The sequence below is a fragment of the Elephantulus edwardii genome, unplaced genomic scaffold, assembly GCF_000299155.1.
Source record: "Elephantulus edwardii isolate Elephantulus edwardi_28Jun2011 unplaced genomic scaffold, EleEdw1.0 scaffold00002, whole genome shotgun sequence".
Classification (NCBI taxonomy): Eukaryota; Metazoa; Chordata; class Mammalia; order Macroscelidea; family Macroscelididae; genus Elephantulus; species Elephantulus edwardii.
In genome coordinates, this window is record NW_006399752.1 from 28,231,965 (window position 1) to 28,243,134 (window position 11,170).

General features: G+C 52.9%; 1 protein-coding gene across 1 annotated transcript in view; it reads right to left on the bottom strand.

The window, feature by feature from the left end:
- The window catches only part of ATG2B (autophagy related 2B), a 102,706-nt gene that overhangs the window by 7,870 nt on the left and 83,666 nt on the right, over window positions 1-11,170 (bottom strand). The window contains exons 30-36 of the mRNA XM_006879166.1: window positions 9,862-10,064; window positions 7,927-8,153; window positions 6,714-6,822; window positions 5,861-6,055; window positions 5,218-5,319; window positions 1,191-1,269; window positions 433-640 (exon numbers count right to left, since the gene is read on the bottom strand). Coding sequence (XP_006879228.1) covers window positions 433-640; window positions 1,191-1,269; window positions 5,218-5,319; window positions 5,861-6,055; window positions 6,714-6,822; window positions 7,927-8,153; window positions 9,862-10,064 — 1,123 coding nt within the window. The remainder of the gene's footprint in view (window positions 1-432; window positions 641-1,190; window positions 1,270-5,217; window positions 5,320-5,860; window positions 6,056-6,713; window positions 6,823-7,926; window positions 8,154-9,861; window positions 10,065-11,170) is intronic.

The following is an 11,170-nucleotide window of genomic DNA, read 5'->3' on the forward strand; positions in this document are numbered from 1 at the left end:
CCAGAGCTGCCCTGGGGGGAGGTCAGAGCCCACCCAGAGCTGCCCTGAAGAAAGAAAGGCCTTGCTCCCTGATTCTGAAAACTCTGCCCCAGCACCTGAAAAGCACAGTTCTCAACATGCAGGGTCACATGGGGGCATCCACTGAAGCAGCCGAGTCCCTGCCTAGGGAGGTACCTGAACTGTGACAAGGACAGAAGGAGGAAAAGAGGTAATGAAGTGCTGAAGGCAAATCCAGGAGGAAAGGGGGTTCCTGGCACAGGACCAGCTGAGACCAGTTCTACCCTGTCACAGCTTGTGACCAAGGTGAAGGTGGGCACCGCTGCCCGGCGAGTGTCCAGCTCAGCTGCTGAAGCCTCACGCTGGCCAGTGCATACACAGGCACACACAAGCCACCCACCCCACGCCACACCTGCCGCAGTCTACAAGCTTCACCTGAAAAACACAGGCTGGTCGGTCAACGGTGCTTCGTCAGCTGTGGGATCCTCCTCTTCCTCCCAGGTCGTCACGTCCGCCAGGTTGGCACCGTTGCTCTGGGAAGGTGTCTTTGGCTCAGGGAAGGACACAACGAGATTTGGCTCCTTTGAGGTGCTTAGGTGTCTTGGCAGAGTGCAGGTGACGTCAGCGCCAGGAGACTTTTTAACTGAGAGAAGAGGGCATGATGACAGGTCACCTACGCCCACTGACTGAGATCATTCCACAGCCCAGCCGCTGCCCACGATGACCACCAGGTCATGTGTACTTCCCAAGATTGTTCCACAGACCAGCCCCCACCTACCAACCACCAGGCCGGGGCCACTTCCCGAGGGCCCGGCCCCCAGCCCTCAACCCGCTCACAAGGACACAGAACAAAGCCTTCACCTGTCAAATGAAGACTTTCACATGAACCAATTTAAACTGAATTAACACAAGCCAACACTTTATTGTTTTGACAAACAAGAATAAAGACTAGAGGCACTTTCTTTAAAAAAGACAGGTGTTAGACCAGTCCTGTGGACATCTGCATTAGAACATCCCTCGGAAAGGAAAATCTGGCCACTCTATTTCTTAGCATTTAATTTTAATTTTGGAAAAAATGTTTGTGTTTTATTTTGAAGTAAAAAAAAAACAACCCAACAAACAAACAAACAAATTTTATACTAAAAGAACCAAAACAAAACAGTGTAGTCCTTCATACCAAGCAGATCTAATACCTTCTGGATCTGGCGTCATTAAAAGCTCCACCTCAGCAGAAAGACTCGTGAAAAAATCCTTCAGGAAGAACAAGGCGTCCTGAAAGGAAGCGTCATCACAGCTGGTTAGCACTGACAGCTGCTCACTACTGGGGATCAGTGAGCACATCTGAGCCTTAACTCTGTGGCACATAGGACAGAGCTCAGAGCCACTGCTCACGGGGCCCCTGTGAGTCATGCTAGACTTGACAGCACCTAACAACCACTCCTCTGTGTTAGGGACTGTGCACGCACACACGCTCAAAGGCACACACTGACAGAGAGCCACTATTTCTCACAACTCTATGAGGAACTCAATGCTGAAGACACAGAAGTTAAACTGCTCAAGGTCGCAAAGCTAATCACAGTGTCCAGGTGCCTCCTAAGGAATGCAGTGAGCTCGTTCACACCAGCTCCCACCCTAAGAGACCTCACCCGTCCTAACAGTCATGGCCTGGCCCTGACCGGTGTGTGACGCTGTGAGGGGCCCAGCACCTGCTGTGACATAACCCCCTCCAGACCTGACTCTGGTTCATGGGCTGTGAGCCGTGTCACAGCAAGAGCCCCGCCACCCAGGGACACTCTGCCTGACCTTGATTGTTCTCCGTCCTCCTCTTTTGTTGGTTTGCATATAATCTTTCACATACATCACGTTTTGTACTTTGCACAATCATTGGTATACAATTTATCTTTCCTCTTAAGAAAGTCTAAACTAAACTGAAACAATGCTACACACAAATACCATACACACCGTGACCGTGCCCTCCAAGCACACCAGAAGCTGACAGATGAGTGCTCACACCCTTTAGCAGGCACCACTGGTGCGGTGGCGCGGGCTTGCCAGGCCGGCGGTCGACAGGGGCCGGGGTGGGCTGAGGAGTAGAGTCCCTGGGGGCTGGCTGTACAGCGAGCAGGGGCATGTGGGCTGTCTGTGACATCTGTCCTGTCACAGCCCAGTGGCTCAAATCGCATAGCAAGCGCTCTGGTTCGCAGTGTCAATGTCACCCTCTGGCCACTAGGTGGGGGATACGTGAACACTGTCAACGGTTAACTCCAGGTCTACAAGACACCTTCCAGCTCTGTAGAAGACAACTGTCAGTAACACTGCTACGAGCATCGGTGTTCAATCTGTTCGGGTCTAATTCCCCTGGGAATTATTCCTAGCAGTGGAATAGCTGGGTCATATGGGCTTTCTGTATTTAATTTTTGAGAAAATGTGTTATTCACAATAGCAAGAAAATGGAAAGAGCCAAAATGTCCATCAATAAACAAATGGACTGAGAAGCTGTGGTACATTCACACAATGGAATACTATGCAGCAGTCAGCAGCAATGATTTAGAAAAATACCATATAACATGAGACAGGCTGGAGGCCTTTGCTGAGTGAACTAACTCAGTCTCATATAGACAAGTACTGCATAAGACCATCATTGTAAAAATAGAAGGTGTGTAGAAAAGTCCATAGGTGGAAGGGGAGGGTGGAGTTGTGAAGAGGGAGCTCTTGAGGTCACAGGGTTATGTGAGCAGAGGAGGGGTTGAGGGAATTAGGGAAGATCCAGTTGGGACCAGAAAAGGTGGGGTGATGGTGGGCATGGATCAATGGCGATCCATTTTATAAAACAATGTATGGGAATGAGACTATGAAACACAATGTAAAGAGAGGAATGTGTGAAACACAAGATACAGAAACAAAACACAATGTGTATGAATTTTGTATGTAAGTCAATATAAAACAAAAACAACTGAAAACAGAAGACAAGTAAAGACACAAGGTTTTCTATCACAAATGCCCAAAACAACAAAGGGCTAGAAAGCAGTTTTCAGAAAGACTTCGTTCGTTATTATTCTAAACCCCTACAGCTCACTCAGACAACCTAGTTTTTAAATGAGCACGGTGACCACACACGTGACAGAAGCGGCTGGCTCCCAAGCTGGCTCTCAGCACTGCCTTCAGCGGTACCACTGGGCTGGGAGAACAGGTGTCCGGCCTCTGTGGGAATGCTGGGGTTCAGCATGCCCATGGCCTGATTTCAGAGACCCAGAAATCTCTGTTCACGCACACACACCTGGACCTCACAGCAACTTCAGTCAGATAAGCCCCGCAGGAGGTGACCAGTATCTAAGCAGATGACCTGGCAGAATAGATGGCTACCCACAGGCTGTGGACTCTGGTGCCTCGCCCACATGGAGCTGAGCAGAGGAAGCGAGGCACAGCTCCAGGCCTGGAGGCTGTGGGCAGCAGGGCTGACCTGGGGACAGTGCAGAGTGTGATGGTGACACCAAGGCTGTGAGCAAAGGGACATGAGGTGACCTCCAGCGGGAAAGAAAGTGTCTTCTATTTCAAGGGGAAGGTAGTTGTTGCCTGTATGTCTACATTCAAGGTGTATATTAGTGATGCGTGCGTTTTGTTATATGTAAACATGGCTCAACGCAGCCAAGTGGAAAGTTTCAGCACTTGGTTAGTTATTTATGTGTAACTTTATAGTTCTCTCCAGGCCTTCCATAAAAGGCCTGTAAGCACGCCTTTACTTAAGGACAGTTTAGTCTGTCACTGAGGTTATGGACAGCACACACACAGCAGCTGGGAGAACGCAGGCGTCCAGTCAGTGACAGCGGTTCAACCTCCTTTCACAAGACTCGAGTACAAACCCACTCAGGAAGTTCGGCAGCGACGGTGAAGAGTCCATCGCTGTGAGCAGAACGCTGCTCTCTCATCTTGTCTACTCTGAGACGCCTTTATACCACTGAACTCGGCCAACTTCACCCGCAGACCAGCTCCTGTGCCACCGCCTCCAGAAAGCCCTCCCTGATGTCCCTCTTCTTGCTGGGGTGCTTCTCAGCTCCGTGGGGTCTCCAGGAGGCAGTGCCCTGAGGGCAGGGCTGCCTCACACCCAGCAGGTGAGCGTGGTTCAGAGTCACCACCTGGTCTGGCACATACAGCCTGAGGGACGCAGGGAGCCTTGTCCTGTCAGTGCTGGCCCCTCTGCTCCCCTGCCCTCCCAGAGGACTCACACCTTGTGTCCTTTCCCCCACCCGCTGGACACGCAGCATCAGGTCACACTTGACTTGAGATTACGGTGATCCTTGGAGAGCTGGCAGGAGGTGGGGAGAGGGCTGAGCAGCAAGGTCAAAGCTGCTGAACGGGACATGGAGAGAAGGCAGGGGCTCTGTCACTACGCACTGACCACAGCAGAAACCGCAGCGCTTTGCCATCAGTTCTGCAAGCCTGATGGGCACCACAAAGTCTGGAACAAACGATGAACGGCACGCAGCACCCTGCCCTAGTTCTCCCTGCCCATTCTGTTCCACAGCACCAAGCACAACGGCGCATTGACCGGTCCACGCCGACCTTCCCACCCTGTCCTTTCCATACCCAGCCCAGCCAGCGTCCAGCGGCCCTCCCTGCTAACCACATGAGACTAACTCTCAGCTCAGACTCTCCCCTGCTTTCTCTAACATTTTCTGGGGGGGTTGGTGGTGGTGTGTGTGACTTGTTCTTCCACTAGATTCATCCGGTTGTGCAGGCTTCCATTGTTTTAAATGACTCTCTGCTCAGAGCATAACTTAGAAAAACATGCTTGGACTCTTGCAAGGACATGAGAAGGTGGACTTTGTTATGCACCCTATGCTCAGTGCTTCGTGAATGCTCTCTCTGTAGGTACCACCTCATCTGTCATTTTGCCCAGGACGGAAAGACTTCTCTCTGGATGCCATGATGGAGACACAATCCTTGTTTCTCCGGCTGACCATGAGTCCTGCCACAGTGCTGGACAGAACAGCAAGGACGAGCTGTGTGTGGGCAGTGAGTGCGGCTGAGGGGGGGCACACAGCAGCGACTACTGACACTTCAGGTGCTCCCACTGTCTTGGCAGCGGACACACTTCTATCCACAGAGTGCCCAAATGACCCCACACAGCAGGGCACTCTCTGACCACCACCCTGAGCCCTCCTGGTGCCACCACACAGCAGGACGCTCTCTGACCACCACGACAAGCTGTTCACCACACACCTGGTCGATGTTGAGGCGCAGTGGCATCAGTGACACTCTGAGGCAGCACTCCTGGGGCGACCTGCCAGATTCGGGGCGCACGTGAAGGGCTTTGATGGTCAACTGCAAGACAGGACAGAGAAACACTGTCCCTTGAATTGAGTGGAATGAGACAGACTAACTGAGAAGAGAGACACTCATCCCTTTCGTGTTACAGCAGAACCAGAACTGGGGTTCCCTCTCCTTAAAGCCCTGACCCAGGCATGTGTGGGTCTCAGCCCCTTGAGCAGCCTGAGGGGCTCCAGGCGGAAAGGGTGACACGACCACGTTCACCCACCGGCTTGCACGCTCAGCAGCCTCTCAAGCCCTGTGTGGACTGTCGGGACCTCACTCAGGTTTTAGGGTGAAGACATCTTAAATGCCTTCCCCAGTGCCAACACCCGGTGCGGCACTACAGACGAGTTTCTCCTGGGTGCCAACCAGCCAGTGGAGCCCGCGAGCGGCATACTTAAACCGCTTTAGAGCAGAAAACAGTCAGCAGCAGTTCTCCAAGGGCTTCCACACTAAAATGAGGACCGACACCCCTCAGCTCCCCTCTCTCTGCAGAGCTCTTGTCACAGGAAACCCTTCCCTCAGGCCCGGAGCAGAGCCACGGGCACCCCACCATGCTGGAGTGGGCTTTGCGTGGCATCTCCCGGCTGCAGTACAGGTACAGGAACTTGTTCATCTGTGACGTGGCCAGGCGGTCACGGATCTCCAGGTCCTGGACGGTGAGCACCTGGCGGGAGACTGGGTGCTCCACGAGGCTGGCGTCACCTTCCGGCGGGCACGGGGGGTACACCTCGTGTTGGAACTTCACCTGCAGGGGGCAGGGAGGGCGAGGCGGCGGTGTTACAATTACAGCGCGAAAATCAGGGCGCATCGCTTCTCTGGGCCCCACGTCGGGAGAACGGATTTGTCCCGGTCCCTCCACTAGCCTGCATGCCCAGCCTTACATGACGGTCTGCTGACTTTGTAAAAGGTTCCTTCCCTCGCCAAGCAAAGCTTAACCCTAACCCTAACCCTAACTGAAGGCCCAGCCCCGGCTCCAGTTCAACTCAGGGAAGTGTGGTCACACCACGTCCTGACGCCACACACTCTGACCTGCAACCCACTCTGTACAACCCAGGAGCGGAGAATGCAGACACCGTTAGGGTGGCCTGGCCTCATGGCCTCCAGACGGGCCCTGACAGCGCTCTAGGCGGAAGGGCGCTCCAGTAAGAGAGTTAGACCCTGATCCTGCCTCCTGACCAGAAATGCCGGGGGGTCGGAGGCAGCAACCCCACAGTCACTACTCTTGGTGCTCCCGAAACATTAGGGAAGAAACCAGACCTCGCACACCCCGATCTTCACAGGGTGTCAGACACGGGCGGGCCTCGTCTGTCAGATGCTCATACGCTCCAGCCCAGAGGCTCGAGATGAAGGGCGGCACAGGGGCCCCGAAGTCCACTCAGTGCATTTACTCCGTGCTCCCTCACCTTGCTGAGCTGTATTTCCATGAGCAAGTCCTGGTTCCGGCCTCTGCCCCCACACACTGCGCTCCGCCCGTGACGTGTGGGGGTGTGAGAGGGGGAGCTGTGGGGGCTCCTGCAGAGAAAGCACAGTCAAACCCCCTTCTGATAAAAGGACAGCCATGGAGGTCTGTGCACCCCCACCCCCCAGGAAAATAACACGTGAGAAGAAAAATGTCACAGAAGGATCTGATGCTGTCAGGTCCGGTTACCACAACTCAAAGCAGAGCTGTGACATCTGCCATCTGCGGGTGTTCCCTGTCGGCCGAGGGGCCAGGACTGCAGTGGGCCTAAGATGCTGCTGTCCCCAGGGTCCCATAACAGAAGAGGCAGGATGAGGGCCTGGGGCTTCAGAAAGAGCAGGGCCCTGTGACATCTGAGAGGGCTCTCTCCTTCCAAACTGAGGGCTTACATGAAATGACCATGGGTTTAAGTCACTGGTTGTGGGAACTGCTTCTCATGCAAGCCCAAGTCATTTTTTTCAATTTTTTTTTATTAATATTACTGTTTTGTGTGTGTATCGTCAAATCAGATCTGACTGGTACAGGAAGAGATTGTCCCTCCTTCACCAGCAGAGCATCTGAAACCCAAGAAATTTAAAAGACAATAAAGTCTGCTCTAAATAAGAGGCTAAAATAAAAAATAATCAACCAAACATTATACAACTTAAAAAAAAAGAGAAGAAAGTCTGAAGGTTTTCTCCAGACTATCTTTAATAGAAAACAAAGCTGCTAAACTATCCTGCTAAATGTTAGTTCCTGGGCGAGCCTCATAGCTCCTGGGGGAGCCCCGTCTGACCCTGTCCACTGCGGGAGGAGCCTGGGCCCTCTCTCCCCACTCCCTGGCCGCTCCATCCGCTCCACCCCCAGGTCGCTCCGTCCTCCGGACTTGTTCTGCCAGGTCACTCAGTGGCAGTTTCCGTCCCCCTGGTGCACACACTGCCCGCTAGGTCCAAGGCCTCTAGGGCTGTGTAAGAATGCCCCCAAGGCAGCCCTATGGGAGATTCCAGTAACTGAAACACAATCCGTGCAAATGAATGCACAAACGGGGAGTGGAAAGTACAGCATTTAAAGGAAGTGTTTCTACAGGCCTTTATTAATGCTTAAATGATAAACTGAAATTTTTCCTGTAAAAAGATGATACTGGTTGGCCAAGGAGACTTCCAGAGGCTTTAACTTACACATGACTTTTAGCTGGAGAGGAGGGAGGGGCAGTTCCGAAATCCTTTCCTCCATAGAGATGCCACACGAGAGAGACCTCCTTGACCACGTAGCGGATGACCGGAAGCGGGAAGCGCACCGGGCCCTTGCTGCTGTCCGCCTTCTTGACCGGCAGGCTGAAATAATTGTCTCTTATCACAATGGCATCGTCAACCATGACTCTCACCACTGGCTCTTCTTCCTTCTCCTGAAATGGACAGACAGCGGGCGCCCTCAGCTCTCTGGGGAGACACGGGTCAGGAGGCTCTGCCATGAGCCTCTCCATCTGCCCTCAGAACACGCAGAGTGGTCGGGACGAGGACTAGTGACGACAGTCATCACCACCGCATTCAGTGCAGCGACCACAGACTGGAACCCGGTTCTGGGCTGTGAAAACCACCCCCTGGAGGACTCTTGTCTATAGCAGATGCTACGACTTGTTAGACAAGAGGCAGGCACACATCCCACATGTGTCTGCTGGGATGTGTGTGTGCATATGCACATGTGTACTGGTATTTTAACTCACACTCAGCGCTGCACTCGAAACAAAACCTTGACATACTTTGTTTCATTTCCTTTTTCATTGTGATTTAAGTTTACAAAGCTAATTGTTTTCATCTGGCAATTCACAGACCTTTCTACAATCCTTGCAATGTGAGCACATTCCTCTCCTCTCTTCCCCAGGTCCTCTCCTCCATCCATCATCTATCCATCCGTCCATCCATCCATCATCTATCCATCCGTCCATCATCCATCCATCCATCCACCATCCATCTATCCATCATCCATCCATCTGTCCAGCCATCCACCCTCCATCTAGCCATCCATCTAGCCATCCGTCTGTCCATCCATCCACCCACCTATCCATCCATGCTCCATCCATCCTTCATCCATCCATCATCCATCCATCATCTATCCGTCTGTCCGTCCGTCCGTCCATCCATCCATCCATCCTTCCATCTGTCCTCTATCCCGGTCTCTTGCATTGTGAGTTCCCCTCACTCCCCGCTCTGGGCAGATGTGTTCACTGTTCTCAGGAGTGAGGACCTAGCCAGAGTTCTCCATCACAGGCGAGCTGCAGGCCTGTCCACTGTGTGGCTGACAGCTGAGTGATGGGGAGCTCTGTTAAGGGTTTGATGGGGGACAAAGGACCAGCTCTTGGGGTTCCACCAGAGTCTATTAGACAATACACTGGCTCTCTCCGTGTTTCTGAGATCTGCTCCACACTTTCTGCTGACACTCTGCGGGACTTTCTGTTGTGCTCCCCTCTGGAGGGGCAGCCCTGTGGTGGGCACCATCTGGTTGCTGGGTCTCAGGGAGGTGGAGTTGGGGCTGGCGTGGCCAGCTCGTCCTTTGGACTGACTGTATCTTTCCTCTTCTTCCCTCTGTTGGAGGGGGACACCAGTGACTGTCCCTTGACTCCCTCACATCCCCCACTGCCAGCTGGTCACTGCCTCTCTGAGGCTGTAAGACACAGGGGAGGAGACGTTCATCTTTCACCAGCAGAACTGCTGCTAGATCCAAGCCGTTGCCTTTGTGTTCATAGCAAAATTTGCTACACCCTACAAGTATTTCACTACAATCATCTCTGTTTGTGGCTCAAGTGGCTTATAAACCACTGAAGAGGCTTCCAGTCTTTGCCCTCAAGGAAGGCCAGATAGGAATCACAGGTACCCGTGCACCTCTCCTAACAGCCAGACGGGCCTCGTTCCTAACCCGGAACTACCTCAGAGACAGACACGGACGGGCCTCGTTCCTAAGACAGAACTTTCTCAGAGACACAACAGACGGACCTCGTTCCTAACCCGGAACTGCCTCTGTTTATGAGCTGAAGAGGTGACAAGATCTTATGACTCTTCAGGTCGACCCTCTCTGAGACGCTACTTTATGGCCTTGAAATGCTATTAGTTTATTACCTGAGTGGCTGCTTTGGGTGCAAAAAGGATGCAGAAGTCGTCATTCTCCGTGGGCCCGCCCGCCATGGCATCGCTGATCAGGTGGTGTGGAAAGGAGGTGTAGCCGGGGTCCGGCTCCTGGGACACGTTTCCACTCTCATCGGGAAACAGGAAGAGGTCCGAGCAGCACGGCTCCTGAGCCTGCGTCTTCTCATCAGAAATGCCTGGTGGAAAGATGACAGCTTTGCCTGTGGCATGCAGGGACACATCAGCAGTACACAGGGTGTGTGGGTGTGTGTCTGTGTGTCCACCAGCGGTCAGGGCACCCTGCTTCTACCACAATGCCTCCATGACCCCAAACACCGCAGCACAGACTCCTCGCAACAACACTAACAGCACGCTACTTCCTGGGTGAGGGGCAGACCAGCACTATGTGGGACTGGGAAGTCCAGCAAGCTGTGTCCTGTGTGTGAAGAGAGCTGGTGTCCTGTGTGAGGAAAGCAGGTGAGTGACAGGCTCACTGGGGCTGACACTCCTGGGAACAATTCTGTGCTGGACAGGGGGAGCCTGGGAAGAGCCTGGACAACACCACAGGGAAGGAGAAAGGGGCGACTCATTGCAGAGCCCCCCTAAAGCTGTGTGTTGGGGTGTGGGGCAGGCAGGGTGGGGATTCTGAGCAGCGCTAGGGGCACTCCCAGGATACTGTTCAGGACTGATGTTGATGGGAGGTTCTCATGAGATTGTACGTGAGCAGGAATTCTCCATGTGGACACATTCTGCCACACTTGCATGTTGTGTGGAGATTCACGCGTTCTTTCCCCACGTATCCAAATGAAACACTGCGCTGAAGAAACGGGAGTGAAGAGATGCAGAGACCAGATCCACAGTCTTCTACGGCAGTGCCCAGGTCTATGTCACTCTCAGAAATGCCTGGCTGGGTAATAACTAAGTAACTGTCTCGTAGGCATCAAGTCTAGACAGACTCATTGGCGACCCTTCAGCAGGGTTCCAGAGGATATAAGTCACATGGGAGGAGACTGCCCATCTGTCTCTGGAGAAGCAGCTGGTAGATTTGAACTGCTTGTGGGTTGGCATCACAATTCCTTACCCACTAGGGTCACCAGAGCTCCTTGCTTCGTTAACAGTTATTATATATTCTTTCCCGTGTAATTACATCAGTAATGGTGCTCTGGTGGCCTAGTGGTAAGAAGCTGTGCTGCAATGTCAAAGGTTGTTGTTGTTGTTGTTATGTGCTGTCGAGTCTCTTGTGACTCATAGTGACCCTACTTACAACAGACCTAAACCCTGCTCTATCCTGTGCCAATCTCAC